This window comes from Gopherus flavomarginatus, chromosome 9 (assembly GCF_025201925.1).
Source record: "Gopherus flavomarginatus isolate rGopFla2 chromosome 9, rGopFla2.mat.asm, whole genome shotgun sequence".
Classification (NCBI taxonomy): domain Eukaryota; kingdom Metazoa; phylum Chordata; order Testudines; family Testudinidae; genus Gopherus; species Gopherus flavomarginatus.
In genome coordinates, this window is record NC_066625.1 from 31,137,562 (window position 1) to 31,155,286 (window position 17,725).

The following is a 17,725-nucleotide window of genomic DNA, read 5'->3' on the forward strand; positions in this document are numbered from 1 at the left end:
TGGCAGAGAGGGGTGTCTGGCCATGAGCCTGCTCCTGAGCCGTGCGCCCCTCTCCCCCCCACTATGCACCATGGCTCAGGAGCATGGCCATCACTGGCCCTGGATGGCAACCACCATGGAGGAAGGGCAAATGGCTCTTTAGTGGACAGAAAGGATGCTTCTGCAATGCTGCACACGGCACCTAGCTGCAACAGCAATGGGTCCATTCGAGAGAGTGAGCTGCATTCGCTGAGGTAAGCACTGCCATGAAGAGATCCTGTCTGTGTATTGAAGTCACCAGCATCCCCCATGGCTGTGGCCCTCTGGGGTCACCAAGGCAGAAGACAACATAAGAGCAGCAGGCTAATTGAGGGTAGATCTAACCGTACTCAAGGAGGTTGCAGGCTGGGTCTAATGAAAAACCTGCCTTTCAGTGATGACAAGCCAGGGTCACAAATATCACTCCCGGGTTTCCCTCCCCCCAAACTCCCAAGCCAGATGTCTTCACTACATGGCAATAACACCCCCAGTCTCATTCCAGAGCCCCAGGGAGATAACTGCCTGTCCCTTCCATGATCCAGATGTTCCTCTGGCCTAAGGGACAACACCTTCCCCATGCACCAAGTGGAGCTGCTGTAGCCCCTGGAAACGAATGGGTAGAATAAACATGGGGCTGTAACTTGGGCCCAAGCCCCAGAGATGGTGGCTCTTGGCTGAGTGCCCTGCCCTTGGTTGAGTGGGAGCAAGTGCCTGTTTGCACGCCGGGTGCTGGGGCAGGTTGGGAACCTTTCCCCAGAGCTCCCCGCTGATCTGAGATGGGCATTCTCACCTGTGGGCTAAGGTAGCAGCTGGGGAGCTGACACCAGGCACTGGAGTTTGGATCCCAAACGCTGGCACTGGCAGTCAGGAGCAGCCAGCCTGGATGCTGCCCCAGTAACTACATGCTTTATGATCCCAGCCTTTGAGATCTGCTACTAGCTAGCATTATAGGAGAGCAAGGCCCTGGTGATATTTATTATTACCTGGAAGGATCCTCTTCCATGTCGCTGATGCATTACTGTAACACACAGCCCTGTCCAGCAGAGGGCACTATCTTGAGTATGATTTACAGCCCCTGGAAAAGGCCCACCCACCTCCCAGGTCCCCTGCACTGCACAGCCCAAGCAAGCAGCTCCCCTGCCTGGGCTTGAGCATGGAGCTTCCCTGTCCAGTGCTGGCTGGGAGCCTGGGAAGGGGGGACTCAGGAGGAGCCCTGCACACTGGCTGGGGAGGTAGCAGTAGCTGACAGCATGTACAGCAAAGGTGTCTCCTCTCTACACCCCTCTGTCCTCAGCCCTCTCTAACCCCCCCATGTCTGGCTCATCCGGGGTGCCAGCCAGCCCGTGCCACATGATGTAGTAGGCGCTGCAGTAGACGGGTGACTTGTTGGGGTTGGAATAGGCCTGCTCCGGCTTGAGAGAAGCGAAGGGATTAGCTCCGTAGCCTGTGATCTGGGTCTCCAGCTCTGTCAGGATTTTCAGGGAGTACTTCAGCTCCTGCTCGCTGTTGGGAGGGCACAGGGCACAGTTACCACACTGCCAACCTCACCCCAACCCTGACCCTCAGACACCTCCTGGGATTTGACCCCTGCCAGAGTAAAACACCAGGGCCCTGACACTGCACCAGGAGACTTGCAGTGTGAACTTCCCCACAGCAGTGCCCCATCAGTGCCAGCTGGGACTCCAGCATCGTGCGCGTTCTCCACAGCAGTGCTCTGTCACTGCTTGCCAGGGCTTCAGCAGCACCACTGTCACTGCAGTGCTGACAGTGGCAGCTGCTGATATGCTCCCTTAGCAGTTTAAAATACAGTCATGCGCCAATAGCCAAATACAACCTGTTGTTACAAGGTGACTTGCAACAAGCTGACTGGTTCAGAAAGCAGACATCTCATGCAAATGACTCTGGGGCACAGGACAGCAGAGCCCCACATGTACTCAGTCCTCCAAGGGAAAGCAGAGGGGAAGGGCCTTTCTTACTTGTAGACGGTGAAGAGGGTGGGGATCTTGTAGTCCCGCAGCAGCAGCAGTGTGGGGAGCCAGCCTTCCATCACATCCAGGCAGGCATGTAATCCTGCAGAGGGAAGGACACCAGAAAGCTTTGGAGCCTGATCCCCTGCCCAGTGATGCCAATAGCAGTCGTGCCTATGGTGTCACTGGAAGCAGTTTGAGGCCCTTGCTGTGGTAGGCGCTGAAGCTGCATGTGTGCTCATGCTCGGGCATACATGCACTGCCACCCCATTGTCCCACCCCCTGCATAGCATCATGTTTCCAGGAGGCCCTATTCTCCTCGCCTTGCAAACAAGTAGCTCCCATGACTTCACTGTCTCCCACAAGGAGGGGCAGGCACAACAAGCCCCTGGAGTTTTCCCACCAGGGAGCGGTGACAAGGAATGCTGTTTATGCAGCTGCCTCACCTGCCCCCAGCTAGGACACCCTGAATGGAATGAGCTGACTGGGGCGTGCAGTGTTTTGGGAGCAGGGGCTTGAGAAGCATTCCCAGCTTGTGAGCCATTGGGGATTTCATGGGCTCCCTCTGGCTCTACCAGGCCAGCCCTCTGCTTGCAATGTTATTGTCCTGGTGCTAGCATACGGCCAGCAAAATGCCGTCATGGCATGCCGGCATGCTGACTGTCTTCCTCCTATAGGAACATTGGATTCTAACATGATGCCAACAAGTTGGTCTTGGAGAACACGGTGCGTCAGTCGATCCACAGTACCGTCAAAAACTGCTGGCTAACGGATAATAAGGAGCCTTTGCACTGCTATACCCTTCCCCCAGAGCCTCAAAGCATGTTACAACATCTGTGAGATAGGCAAGTAGCATTATCCCCATTTTACAGCTGGGGAAGCTGAGGCACAGAGCCATGGACCTTGCCCAGAGCCAAGATTAAAAGCCTGGGATCTTGACTCCCAGTTCTCTGTTCCAGCCAATAGCCTGTGCATTTTGTGCAATGATCTACATGACTGCAAACAAAGGAAACTACAGGTATTTTTCATTGCTTGCAACTGATGTTTTTGTGTTTTGGTATTATTGAGTCTGTTTATTAAAAATGCTAGATGCCTGCTTGATGATTTGCAGACAGGTAGAATATGGCAGCTCGCTGCTCCATGGTGTTTACAGTCTAGCTCAGGCATGAAGCTCAGTCCATATTGAAACATTATATTGGCATAACTCCATCGGTCATGGGTGCGAAAACCACATCACTGGCTGACATAGCTATGCTGACAAAAACCCCAGTGGAGATGCAACTGTGTCAATCATAGAGGGCTTCTGTCAACGGAGCTGACTTCGTTTGGGGAGGTGGTATCCCTAGACTGACAGAATCCCTTCTGTCAGTGGAGGCTGCATCTACACTATGAGGCTAGGCCAACATAGCTATCGTCTCCGTAGTGTAGACATATCAGAAAGGAATGACCATGAACAGAGGGCCACAGGCCCAGATCCTCAAAGGTACATAGGCACCTTTGATTTCAGTCAGGTGCTTAAATACCTTTGAGGATCTGGGCCTTAATGCTGAGAAACCAAGGGCTACAACAGAATAACATGTGCACGTGTGTGCACACACGCACATGCCACCAAACCAGAATCTTTGGTAAAAGAGGGTGCCTAAATCCACAGCTTAGAAATGCAACCCGCAAACCCAGAAGCACACCAGTTACATTCTCACCCAACCTTTGTAACCTACAACTAGGATTTTCCCCTTCCTCCACCTTACGACATGCACACCTTCCTCCCATAACACATGTCTCTGCCCTACACAAAGCACACCCCAGTCAGAAATGGCTGATTTGGATTAGTCTGAGTGTTGACCCAGTGCCATGTTGAAGAAGAGCATGCTTGTGCAGTGCAGGTTCTTTAGTGAATGGTTTGAGAGGGTAACACTGGACACTCTGTTTTCTTAGCAATCTCTAGCAGTGTTGATCATTCTGGACAGTTATCGATCGCGGTCTTGTTATTTAGGTGTGGTAACGCAGGAGCTCCGAGATTGTGTTTTGTTCTTCCAGCAGTTGATGTTTGAGTTAAGGATGGTTCAGTGGTTAGGGCACTAGTCTGGGTCTTGGAAGATTTGAATTCAGTTCCCTGCTCTTCCACATATTCCCTGTGTGACCTTGGGGCACACTGCTTAGTCTATACTAGAAAGGCTTTGCTACTATAGCTATGCCAGTCAACCCTTCTAGTGAAAGACACAGCTTCCACCGACAAAAGAGTGGTTTTGCCAGTATAGCTAATCCTAGTTCCCCAATTAAATAAGCTACACTGTGTTTGCACTAAGGCTTTTGCCACCCTAGGAAGATCATAAATAAAGCCACACCCCAAGCCAACATTACTATACCGGCTAAATTTCTAGGCTAGACCTGGCCTCATTCTCTCTGTGCCTCAGTTCCCCTCTATAAAATGGGGATAAGAGCACTTCCCTGCCTCACAGTGTGTGGGGTGGATAAAGCCATCCATATACCATGGAAACAGGGGCTGCATAACTAGATGGTTATGGTTGCACGTTTTGGGCTGAGGTACAGAGAAGAGGTTTCTGGCTGGCGGACATGGTTGTAGATGGCAAAAGCAGAGAGAGGACTTCACTAAAGATTCCCTGGCTTGTTTTGGTTCGGTTGGTGATAGTTCCAACTGAGCAATGCAGTTCTTTGGTGGAACATGTAAGAGAGTTGTTTAGGTCTGGTGTGATGGGGCATCTACCCCACACTCACCCTGCAGAGTTTAATGCAGGCCAGATGGGCCAATTAACCAATTAGGCAGTTAATTAAGGAGGTTCAACTGGGCAGGAATAGGCAGGGCCTATAAAGCCCAGGAGCTGGAAGGGGAAGAGGCTGCTGAGAAAAAGCAGACACTGCCAGAAGAAATGGAGGAGTGAGTGGGGTGACAGGCTCAGTCAATCCCTGGGAAAAGGGGAGGAGGCTTTGGGAACTGGTAGGCCCAGGAATAAAAGGGGAACCAGAAGTTGGAAGCAGCCCATGGACAGAGCAGTAAGGCCCGGAAGAGATGGCCCAGACTGCTGAGCTGAGGGTCCCTGGGCTGGAATCCACAGTAGATGGTGGGCCTGGGTTCCCCTTCCAGCCAGTGGGTGAGTGGCACTGACTGAGGAGCTAATCCCTCCCCCCAGAAAAGGATAGTGACATGGCTGGAGGGCTCAGCCACAAAGAGGACGCTGTGGTTCCTGAGGCTGTGAGAGGGGCTGCAGGCGGACAGCAGAGATGGAGTGATGGTGTGCAAACCATGGACAGGGGGGCATAGACCTTGAGTGGCCATAATCCTCAGAGTGGCCAGGAGGAGGCATCAGCCCAGCGGTGAGTGGTGCACCTCGTGACACCAGGTGAACTTTAAAACTCTGGGGCCACCTCTCTGCCTGGGTATCCCTCACACCCAACTCCAAACACCTTGCTGGCTTCTTGACCCCACTTCCTGTGAACAGATTGTCAGTGCTTCTGCTGTTACCTTGTTCTCTGCCATCCGCCTCTGATTAGACCATTTCCACAGCTCCCTTAACATAAAGTATCCCCAATGCCACTGCCCCAGTCTTTTAGAAAAAAACTCTTAGCCTAGCCCACTGAGCTGCCCTGATGACACCCCTGCAATGAGTTAAAAGCATTTGCCTGGATCTGACCCCTGCATCCTCTCTCCTAAAGACCAAGCTCTGGCTTACTCTATGTAGCACCTACTGGGATGGATATATTTTCCCCAGATGCATTCCATGTCCAGTAGCTCACAGACTTATTTAGTGAGGATCTTAAAAGCACTTTTCCATAAACAGGGTTTCTGAAGTTCTCTCTTCACCCCACCCCTACACCTCCGGATTCAGAACTCGTTGCCTGAGCTAAACTCAGTGTTGATTTACTACAGCCCCAAACTGCCTTGCCATGTCCTCACTGAGCAGGAAAGCAGCAGATCAGAGGGGTTCTAAAGAGCCAGATCCTCTGCTGACTCCAGTGGAGTCAATGGAGTGGTGCTGATTTACACTGATTTTGCTCCGGATCCCTCTGCAGAGGCTGCCTTTGCTCTTTGGGCTTAGCCTTGGAGCACCATTTACTTTCGCAATGAGTTGTGCCATGGTTGTGCTTTCATATCCTAGGCCTTTCTCTTTCTTTTAAATAAAAGTGCTGATACGTTACAAACCCTTGTAATTCTCTGGCCATTTCTACATGCTCGCTGCAAGTATTTCCTGCCCTTTCCAGCCTCGATGGGCCAGTGCAGTGATGCAGGCCTCAGGTAGGCTATGCCTACTGTGAGGAGAGGCCGAGGCAAACCCATGCAATGGAGATAACCTGAAACCCTCAAAATTAGGCAAGAATATAAATACTATGAAGTAATATCAAATACTTGTTTAGGAAAATAAATTGCAAATAACCAACACAAGGAAAGAAACTTTGCCAACATGCTGTGTCACCCTCAGGGAGGACTCAACTCTTCCCCCTCCGGCTACAAAGTCTAGTTTCACCCTAGCCGTCCTGACTTCTCTGGCTTGTGATGCTCTTTTGAGCCGATGCTGCTACGACTGTACCTCCTTCCAGCAGGTTCACCCACAAGCGACAGTGCCTGACCTAGAAAGCGATGCCTGTTCCCCAGGTGCCTAAACTGTATTCCCTCTGTCAGCGTCCCAGTGATCAACCTGCCCGGTCACACACTCTGTGCCCAGCCCCTTACATACAGCCCTTCATATTCAGCTTCCTCGGCAAATCTTTTTACCCTAGTGCCGCTGCCTTCTTTAACCACCTTCCAACAGTCTCCTCTCCGGTGGAATCTGAGCCCCCTCTGCAGCTCGAGCTGCCCTCTCTCGAGGAGGTCTATCTCCCCATCAGGGCAGCATTCTGTGCTGCTGCATCACAGCTGCAGGCTCTAACACTAAGCCCAACTGCAGCAGGGGCTGGTGCTAGGGCCAGGGTAACTATGCCTACAAACTTCCTAACTACTTGCAAACTTTCCCCCGGGCTGGATTCTCAGTTCAGAGACTGGGCTGATCCACAGGGTTCAAAGCAGGATGCGCAAGGCAGGAGAGGAGTCCCAATCTGATGAGCTGATTCAGGTCTATCTCTGCTTTCCAATGGACTGGGCTCTTGGTGACTTCCCAGGGTATCTAGAAAGCACACAGTGGGTCTGGCATATGCAGAGGGGGAAAGCGCACACCATTTTTTGGCTGTGCTTGCTAGGGGGCAGCAGACATCTAGACTGAAATCTTGATAGCCTGGCTGAGCTGTGATGTTAGGCCTAGGAGATCCTGGATATGTGGCACTTCATGTGGCAGCCAGTCCCTAATGGCAAATGGCATCAAAGTTCAAAAGCAATCTGACTAGGAGCTAACGAAGTACCTGGGTTTGCCTCCTCCTTTCCCAGGATATAGGGTACCACAGCCAGTGTCTGCAGCGTTGCTGAGCTCTCGGTTCATGTCATTGTCCCGGCAGAAGGCAAATGCAAGTCACAAGGAACTTGGTTGATGATAAGAGAGCACTGGCTCTCAAAAATCATATACTGTGGCATATATGAGGCAGCAATATCTAGTGGTTAGGGCAGGGCAGTGGGAGTCAGGACTCCAGGGATCTATTCTCAATTCTGCCACTGACTTGCTGTGTGCTCTTGGGAAAGTCAGTTAAAAAGAAAAAAAAAAAATCACTTTGTGCCTCAGTTTCCCCATGTATACAATCCCTGCATTTTAAAGTGTTTTGAGATCATCAGATCCAAGGCTCTCTATGTGTAAGCCATTATAAAGATGTTATGATGAAATCTTCTGATCAGGGTTAAACACATGAAGGATCCAGCGAGTATGGTACATTAAATACTAAAGCCTGTGGCACAATGCTTAGGAGCAGAGACAAGAAAAAAAAAAAAGCCAGCCAAGCTCTAGGAGGAATATACACTAAGCAAGGCCATCCTTTCCTGACACTGTCCTTCGGTACAAAAATGCTCCCAGCACATTCTAACACCTTGCTGCTGAGTCACCATGTTGCCACATGAGCCTCAGTATGTCATTGACAATGGGTCAGTGCAACAACATCACGTTGTGTAAACCCAGGAGTGTCTAACTGTCTTGCTAAGCTGGGGTTGCAGGATGCAAGCTGACCCATGCAAAGCTGGACCATGCCATCAGTTCCCAGCCCACAAAGCCTGGTGGGAATTCTTCTTGCATGGCAGAAAGGAACAGTTGAAATCTTTTCAGTCATTCTGGCCTTTAATCTCCAGAGCCTCCTTGGTATCACCATTGAGGAGATGTGGTCTTGGTGTCTCTCCCTTCTTTTTGCTTTATGTGCCCTGTAGTGGAGTGGCTGCCCCACTCCTGTATAACAGGGGTTAAAAGCAGCCAAGTTAGGCTCACTGGGGAAGCAGCCAAGCTGTGGCCAGGCCAATCAGGGCCCAGCTGGCCCTGATAAGAGGGCTGGGGGCCAGGAGCTGGGAGGAGTCTCACTCTAGCCCTGGAGTGGGAAGGGCTGGCTGCCTGGGAGCAAGGTACCTGAAGCAGAGCAGTGCTGGGGAAAAGGGCAAGAGGAGCTGGAGAGCTCCAGCCTGGTAAACCCCCAGGCTGCAGGACTTAGTGAAGGCCTACAGAGCTACTGGGACTGCAGAGGTGTAGCCTGGGGATAGGAAGAGGCAGCTGGGCCTACTCCATTGCCAATGGTGAGCGGTCATTACAGACTGCAGTCACCCCAGTGAGCGGGAGCTAGATGATGACTGGCAGTAGCCACTGAGGCAAGGTGGGTTTAGTGGGTTGGGGTTTCCCCTGGGAGGGGAGACCCAGAGTGTGGGGTACTGCTGCAGCAGAACCCTAAGGTAAAGGGCACCAGGGTCCGGGAGGGACACGGGGCCAGCAGCAGGCAAGACACTGACCTGCAGAGGGTGCTTCATATGCTGGAAAAGAGCTAATTCCCAGATGACCAGCAGGAGGTGCTGTGCCAGTGGGTCTTCACATTGCTACATTGCCCCAAGTCCTTGTCAATCTGAGTGTCCCCTACCCACTGGAAGTGGAGAAGGTCAGCAGGAGGAAACCCAGCCGTGGGATGCGGTGATAACAGAGGGTGCAGAAACAAGTTGCAGGAAAGGAGATTGGGGAGCAGGGGCTGTCAGGGAGGAACAGGAAATCTGAAGGGCAGCATTGATTGGGCCTAGAAGAAGAGACCTGAGGAGTGCTGCCCCAGACGGGCCAGATGGGCAGTATCAGTGGAGAGGGCAGCACCATTTGAGACAGTAGTTAGCCTCTGTCTGTGCGCTCACCTGGATGAAAGCCCACCACAAGGTCTGGGTGGGCAGCCTGATGAGTCTCCACCTGGGATTCCCAGAAGTCAGGATAAAGGGCCTTGTAACTGCTGAGATAGACTCTTCCCCTGGGTCCGAACGCTGTCAGCGGAGGCCTCATGATGGGTCCATCTACCACATTGACTCCCACCATTACTACCTCGATGCCCTGGTGCCCAGGAAACACCCGCGTCAGCTCATCATAATCCGTCACCCGGGTGTTGAGGGTCTCAATATGGGAAGCCCCTATGACATGCACTGTGACAGGCTTGGTATAGAGATCAATGTTGAAAGCATGCAGCCCCAAGCCGATGGTAATTGGCCTGGACTGGAAGTCTGTGGTCAGCCGTTTGACAGACTCCAGCAGCTCTCCCTCCTCTGGCTTCGGCTTCCCCACATTGGCCCAGAGGATGTTCATATAACGCCCGGTCAGTATAGCGCTCAGCTTTTCTTCCAGGTGCTCCTGCATCGAGAACCAATCTTCCCAGCTTTTCACCTCCTGTATGCGCTTTGTCCAGGTTGCCGTGGGGAATGGGATGTCACCTAGAAGGAAAACCCCAGAAATTCTCAGCTCAGTGCTCCAGACTGCCCCAGGCTGTACTGATCTTTTCCCCTGGATAAGGGTATTATCCCTTTAAAAAGACAGCGCTTGAAGCTCTGCCCTTCAGCTTAACAGGAAGTACTGAGCCCAGAGCAGTCCTGCCAGTGAACAAAGATACCTTGTGTGGTACCAAAGGGGAAACAATAGGGAGATGGAGGAGCTGACTGTATAACGGAAGTCTGAGCCATCTACTCTGTGAAGGATGTTGGGACCTCAGAGAACCCAGGAGTCTTCAAGCCAAACTAGGAGAGCAGCTGCAGGTATGAAGGACTCCACAAATCCCCTGAACAGTTGAGTGTATGAGGCCTAATGAGAAGACTGGAAGTCCCTGCAGCTATGAGTCCCTGTGTGTGTGCAATTCCTGGATTCTCCCTAGCTAACACTCAGTGGTATCCAGAAACCACCTTGCTTGACTTCACAGCATGACAGGGCTCTGTCAGGCTTCAAAGACAGCCCTCAGTGCTTGTCACTGATCTCATGGAAACCCAGGCATGCCACAAAGGTCTGGGAGCTGGGGAGGGAACGTGAGCAGGTCCGGATAAAGTCCACCATGAGACCCTTGGCCCAATTCCCTTCTTGGTGCAATCTTCTTACTATCTGCTTGGAGCCTTGCTTCCTGCATGAGGCAGCAGACAGATGAATCTGCGCTAAGACAGTCAAATGGCCTCTGGCCACAGATGGCCCAGCCAGCTTTGACCCAGTCAAAGAGGACCCCTTTTCCCCTTCTGTTGAATGTAGGCAGCAAACCTACCTGTGAAGACGAGCCATTCTACCAGCCGGTCAAGAGCTACCAACCTCAGCTTCTTACACAATTTCTTGTGCACAGGCCAGTTGGCCTGTTGGCACTCTGAGTTGCAGTAATACACATTCTGGCACCTAGAGGGAGCAGGAGAGAGGAGAGAGAATATGGTGCTCCACCAGGCAGCAAATTCAGGATACATCCTTGCACCTGATAGGAGAGGACCATCAGGAGTGAGCCTGAGAGATGCCCCAAGGAAACCAATACTCAGTGCGTGAGTTGATGGGCCCCCTCTGGACTGCACGGCATTCTTGCCCTCACTTATCCCTACATGTGAACATGAGACATAAATACATGAATTTGTTCCTGGGGTAACTTCACTGATCCATTGGGGTTACATCAGGGATTAGTCTGGCCTTGGTGCTGTTGCAATGTCTTTCAAAGGGGCAGGTAAGAACAGAGCTCCTCACTTAGCAGGTGTTGCCCACTGTGTTGGTACTGCCACCTTCATGCAGAAGGCAGCATCATTGAAATCATGTACAAGCTACCCACCAAGGGGCAGCTACTCCCCCTGTCCTCAGTTATACCCCCAGCAACATCTCATCCTCCATCCATGATAGCCAGAGAGTGCAGAGGTTTAGACACTGAGGGCCTGTTGTCACTGAAATTAATGGAATGACTCCCATTGACTTTGGATCCGGTCCCGAGGAATTACAAGAAAACAGATGCATGCAGCCGGTACTCAGAGGAGTAACCTCTATTATGGGGCCCCATTCAGAAGACTAGCTAAGCTTCTATGTTAGAAGGAATTGTCTCCTGTTCCTATAGATATTCTGGGAATATTTCCACTGGGGTAAGGGAAGGATCTTGCCTTGTGCTGTGGCTTAGTCCTTGTCCTCAGCCACACACTGGGTGCTGTTGAGTACCTTTTGCATCGTCGGAGGCTTCTGGGGTCAGGGAGGGCATCGGGGAGTTTCTTGCACTCAGCACAGAATTTGAAGGTGTCCTCCATTTTTTGAAACATGTCGAAATAAGTCCGGATCCCGAAATCCATCCCCAGCTTCTTCCCATCCATGGCAGACCTGCAGGAAAACAGCCAAAGTAGCAAAGTCGATGAGAGGCGAGCAGGGCACAACCCAACTTTGTCCTAGCGTGGTCGTTTCATAGCGACAAAACTGGCCCAAAGATGCTGTGTAATGGAAGATGTTAGCATCAGCTCGACTTGCAGAGGGGTACTGTATACTGCTGCAGTATGAATTCATTACCACAGCTTTGATGAGGGCTTCTGTAGGGGCCAGCCCAAATGTTATCATTGTCCTGATGGCAGCTAGCAGAGACTGTCCTGATTGGATGCCTTTATCCATGCTTGGTATGATCAAGGACTGTTCTGAACTGAAGGGAAGTTATAGCCACATGTTTACATAAACTGGCAGGGCCAGGCCTCATCTGAAGACCCCTTAGGAGAGAGAACTTTATCCCTACTAGCGTATGAACCAACAGGGCATGATGTTCTGATCCTCTGAGAAAAAGGGAGTTTAACTTTCTTTTCACTGGAAGTGGCCCCGTCAGTCCAGCAAGCTCCACTCTAGCCAAGGGGCACATAGCATTTGCTTTGCTCTTTCCCTCAGGCCATCCAGAAGTCTAATGCTCCCAGTGACTAGTGGAGACAGTCCTAGAGGTGTCTGAGGTCATGTGCCATGCGGATGTTCAGATGGCAGCACACATCTTGTGCAGAAGCCACTGGCAGCCCGGCATTACTCACTTGTATTCATCATAGCTCTTCATGTTGAGCTTCTTCAGGATGACCTGCGACAGACCAGGGACATTGCTATCCATAGCTTGGAAACCCAGGGAGTCCATGCTGGGGCTTGTAATTACTGGTTCTTCCGCAGGCTTCTTCTTGGAGTGGCTGGACTTGGAAGTCGCGCCCTTGTTTCTGTGGGACATCTCTGTCAGTGCTGGAAATTGGGCAGGCTGGAAATAAGGAGAACAAATAAAGGAGAATAACTGCAGAGGTCTTGAACAGGCTCCCCCCATCTATCCCAGACTATGGTGCCTGAGCTCTGGACACCTTCTCTTGGTATGCTGGAGATGTCCTCCCCACTTAACGACCTGCAGGGAAAGCAGCAGGGTCTAGCATGCAAACAGCTGGGAGCCTGGTAATCTGGGATCCAGTGTCTGCTCTGCGTGAACTGGGGCAAGGCATTTCTCGTCTCTGCTCCTCCATTCCCCTGACTTTAAAATGGAGAAGTACTAATATCTCTCCACTTCCCTGGTGAGTTGAGGCTGAATTAATTCATGTACACAAAGCCGTTTTAAACCTCACCTGGTATGGAAGTTTGGAGAAACCTGAGATACAAAATATAGATCTGGATGCTGAATTTGGGAGGATCTGACTCAGACCCATGTCTAAATGGAATGGGCATATTAGGAGCCACTTCTACTGGGTGGTTTTCAACTCTCTTCTCTACAATAGCTGTCTACATCCCCTTTCTCTTCCTCCGCCCACCTCTGACTTCCATCAGCTCCACTTCCAACTAGTGATTTGGATCCAGTTTGTTTCTTTAATCCCGGATGGGTCTGGAACATTCCCACAGCACAGCAGGAATCTCCAAGACTGGCCAGGATCCCGTTGTTCTCCCCCTGCAAATGGACTTTCTCTGCCCTCTTGGCTTGCATACCTGGTCAGAGGAATCATTTGACTATATAGCACATTGCAGGGGTCTCTCCGGGAGGCACCCGGCTGAGAGCCAGAAAATGTGGCTTCACTCACAGCTAAAAGCATCCCAGGGGGCTAAGTACTATTGTGTATTGTGCCTTTCACACCTAGGCATGTTGCAGACAGGCAAGAGAGGCTGGTTTTGCTGGCTTGCAGATGCATGAGACAGCCACAAGGGGGTCTGTTGGTGTTCTGCTCTGCGTTTTCTCAGACCACCGGCTTTTTGAGTCCATCCACTTCCTCAGGTGTTTGCCCTGACTGGCATTATTCGCTAGTATCGCTACCTACCTCTTCAACAATGACTCAGCCATGTTCTTGTTTGTGAAGGGAGCTGCTCTCCTCCCTCCTCTGCCATGTTGCCCGTCCATTCTCTTGCCCCCTTGACAGGGAGCTGTAGATACACTGCTTGCCTCTTGGCCGCTGGTGGAAATCAGCGTGGTGGCATGTCTGTCATTGCTTACCACAAGCTGCCAGCACTGACTGACTTAGCCTCTCAGACAGCTCTTGCTCTGGTTCCCCCACAGCTGCCGTGACCGCCTCTGAAGAGAATGCCAGCAGCAGGAGGAGAGTAGGAAGCCCTTTCATCCTCTGGTTTTGCCTAATCCTTTAACAGCAGACCTCCAAATCTGCTCTGGGCTGTGCGCAGGAGGCTCGCATGGCAATCAGTGAGATCCATGTGCATCTCTGACCAGCACTAAGGGTAGCTCAGCAGGTGTCTTGACTAGCCAGTGGCACAAGACCATGTCAAATGTTCTCCAAGCTGGCACACTGGTGAATGCAGTAGTGTTATTACTGTAGCTGCATGCTGTATGGGCAGACCCGCAGTGTAAAGAACTGGTCCCACAGGAGGAGACACAGAAGGTGGAGGAGGACACAGTGTAGGAAGTCCTCAGGCTGGTTCTAGCTGGCAGTGTTGGAAGGAGGTCTGCGCTAACAGTCTAGTGATCTCACAGGTTCAAGGAAGGATAAGCTTGTGGCCAAAACATGGGGGTTGGCAGTCAGGAGACCTGGGTTCTCTTTACATCTCTACCATGGACTCACTGAGCACAGAATGGCCCCTCTCTGTACTTCACTTTCCCCATTTGTACAACAGGGGCATGGTAATGATCTATCTCTCAGGAGTGGTTTTTAAGATTAATTTGCTAACATTTCTTGTAAGGTGCTTTGAGATCCTCAGCTCAGAAAAGGGCGGTGTGTTTTTACTTCTAGATCAAAGGGTCAAACTTGGCCCAGCTCAGTAGTACAAAAGTTACCACCAGTTTCATACAGACCACTCATCAGATGGTAGCGTCCATGGAAAGGTGCTCCTAACACCCAAGACACCACCATAATTGGCACTTACAGCATTGCCCCCTTTTGTGCAGTCCTAGCAGATAAGACAAGAATTGAGTGAATAGAATGAGCTCTCCTTGTTGGGACAGGTACCTGCAGAGCAAGACTGGGGCACACTAGGGAGAGAGCTTACACCTTCCCTGCCTGTGTTGTACCTGCTCTGTTAGTAGAGAGAGGACTCCGGCTCCAGGGCTGGCAATCAGGCACACTTTCCCAGCACTGAACTTGCACAGACTAAGAAAAGGTGATCTGTACAGCGGCCTGGTTTCTCTTTATGATAAGCAAGTTCATTGCTGTTTCTCAGCAGGGCATGGAGATGCACGCAGAGGTCTGGCCTAGGGGAATAACTGCTGACAGGTGAACGGTGCCTGTCTCGCTTGCAAAGCTGGTTGAAAGCAGGAAAACACTTTCAGCCCAGCCAGCTGACCTGGTTGGCAAAGAGCTGAGCCCTGCTGCCAGTCTTATAAGGGCCTGATCATGGTCCAGAGCCAGAGAAGGAACAAATCTGGTACCCCCGATCTCCATTTGATGAGTATTAAATTCTAGGCGGCTGTTTTTCTGGCTTTATGCTCTACTCATAACCACAGCATCTGAGCACCTACCATGTTGCACTTACAAAGTCAATCAGCCTAATTAGGAAATGCAAAGGGAAAAAATTGATGCCACCATCAGCCAGTCCATGTTGTTTGGTTTGTCTCTGGAGGGGACAGATCATGCTTGAACTTCATGGGCACTTAGGAGTTGATGGTGCTATACACCACGAAGGGAAGGGTGTTGGTGATGGCTGTGGTCTCACCTCTTTTCCATACTAGCGGCAGCTAGCCCATGAGGGAGTATTTATTGAACCTGCAAAAAGGAGGTCTAGCTGCTGCCTCTGAGCATGCTCTTCCCCCATCCCCATCACATACATACATATACCAGCAGTGACATTCTGTCTACATGTGTGCTCCACAGACAGAATTCTTCCTGCATGTGTGTGTGTACCAATGCACATGCTGCTAGTGTTTATAAGATGATACTTTTCTGCACCGGCTCCAGGGACCTGAATCTTGTGGCATATATTAACCCAAGCTCAACAGAAGCCAGTGGTGGTGGAATGGTACAAATCACTCATCCAAGGGAGCAGGGCATGGATTCTATGTGTAAACTGGGTGCAGGGGGTGGGGGTGGTCGGGAGGAGTTTGCCAGCTGGATTACTTGGACTGTCTCCCACACCACTTGACAGATGCTTAATCTATTCCTGTACCATACTGATTGCCTTTCCAACCCAGAGTAAAAAAAAAAGCACTTATGGAGATAGGGTGATGAGGAATAAAGGAGGAAAGCGAAGGGCAGCCATGCTCAAATGTCATGGGGCAAAAAGATAGACCCAGGAAAAACCACAACCACTACCAACACAGATCTGATAGCAGTGCTATTCTGGTCCTGGGTCACCATGTGGAGTCAGCCAATCAGCTATAGGACTGGCCAGAGACCTCCTAGGAATCAAGCCAAAAGCAATTATAATGGCAGGAGTGATTTCCATTAATTGTTTGCCCTGGAACTTTTCAGTCTTTATTTTGCTCCTCAAGCATTCAAACGTAGCTCCTCGAGCTAGCCACAGCTAATCCCAAGATCCTGCTCCCCCCAGGAAATCGGTGGGTACATTAATACTCAAAGCATTCTTCCAAGCCAGATCAACAAAATAGTTAAAAATGCTTATTTCACTGAAACCCTCCTCACCTGGTCCTCAGCCCCATGCTGGCCAGGAGCTTGAGGTGTCCAAGCAGAGAGAAAATTGTGCTCAGCCCCGAAATATAGAGACCAGAGATTCTGGCAGAGAAGGTTATTTCCCCTCCCCTTTGAATCCTCTTAGTTTGTTCCTTGATTCATCTGTAGCTCCATTTGTCAGAAGGGAAAAACAGGGAGAAATTTAATAAGTCTAAAAACTGCCTCGGCAGGAGGAACGTAAGAGAATGCTAAATGGAGGTGATGAGAGGGGAGGAAGAAAGCAGTGCAGGGAGGGAATCTAAGGACCAGAGTAAACTTTGAGAAGTTAAACCATCCATTCTTTGAAATGATAACAGCTTACAAGGCAGACTAACCTTCTAGGTGCTTTTTCTTTGGTTCTTTCTTTCTTTCTTTCCCACTCCGTTTCTCTCTCCGCTGTGGATTTCTCTCAGAGCTGCAGCTGCCTGCCTTCTCCTGGATTGTTTTCTGCTCTAACTGCAGAAATGCTAGGCAGAACCTTGTGGTCTAAGAATATCCTGCCTACTCAGACCCTGTCAAGAATTACTTCTCACTGGGTAGAATGACTGAGACATTGAGGCTTGGCTCTTAGGAGGTGCATGTGCAGAACTCTTATCAGGTCCTGACTACAGGAGCTCCAGGATCCTATGTCTCACCTGCCCCCTGCTGGAAAATATGGTATTATCAACTAACCTCATGCCAGAGAATACTATGAATCACCCACTTCACCACTATGCTGGATGATAGTATCATCTACCTGATCCCATCACTTCCCCATGTCTGGAGTGTGTGTAGCCCGCCTCACCTCTCTGGAAGAAGACAGCGCATATCAGCTACCCTATGCCACCCTTTCCCCATGGCCAATGATACTGTGAATCACCCTTTTCACCCCACACCCCTCCATGCCTGAGGATGAGATTTGTAGGGCACCTGTGGCTCAGGAGCTGCATATGCCTGTTAATTTGTTACTGTGTTTCCAGTGCATTGTGGACCCTAAAAAAATTATAGATGAGGAGGACATCCAGGGCCATGGATTTCCTTCTCCCCTGCTTTACTATACTGCCCCTACAAGATGCTGTCCACTCTGCTTTTGAGGATTCTAGTTTTTCACAGCTGTGTCACATGTCCTGTAAGTCAGGTAGGGAGATCACCTATGTGTCATGGAAATAAAATATTGTCATTTATCTAATCTATCTATCTAAATGCCAATAGTTCCATTCCTGGACCAAAGCCCTACATTTGTATGGCACTGTGTGATACTTAATGTGATTGTTGCTGAAATGGAGAACAAAATGCGTTCTACTGTGTTACAAACTCTCACGAGTCTTGAAAGATTTGATATTTTTCTTAAGCTGCA

At 50.6% G+C, this 17,725-nt stretch overlaps 1 protein-coding gene across 1 annotated transcript; it reads right to left on the reverse strand.

Annotated features, from left to right (window-relative positions):
- Positions 1-978: 978 nt before the first annotated feature.
- Positions 979-16,829, reverse strand: MSS51 (MSS51 mitochondrial translational activator). Its single transcript, XM_050968354.1, has 7 exons — positions 16,725-16,829; positions 12,352-12,563; positions 11,516-11,671; positions 10,602-10,726; positions 9,229-9,792; positions 1,995-2,088; positions 979-1,521 (listed from the first exon to the last, which is right to left on the reverse strand). The coding sequence occupies exons 2-7, from the start codon at positions 12,534-12,536 to the stop codon at positions 1,293-1,295; spliced, it is 1,353 nt and encodes a 450-aa protein (XP_050824311.1). The 5' UTR covers positions 12,537-12,563; positions 16,725-16,829; the 3' UTR covers positions 979-1,292.
- Between the last annotated feature and the right edge of the window lie 896 nt (positions 16,830-17,725).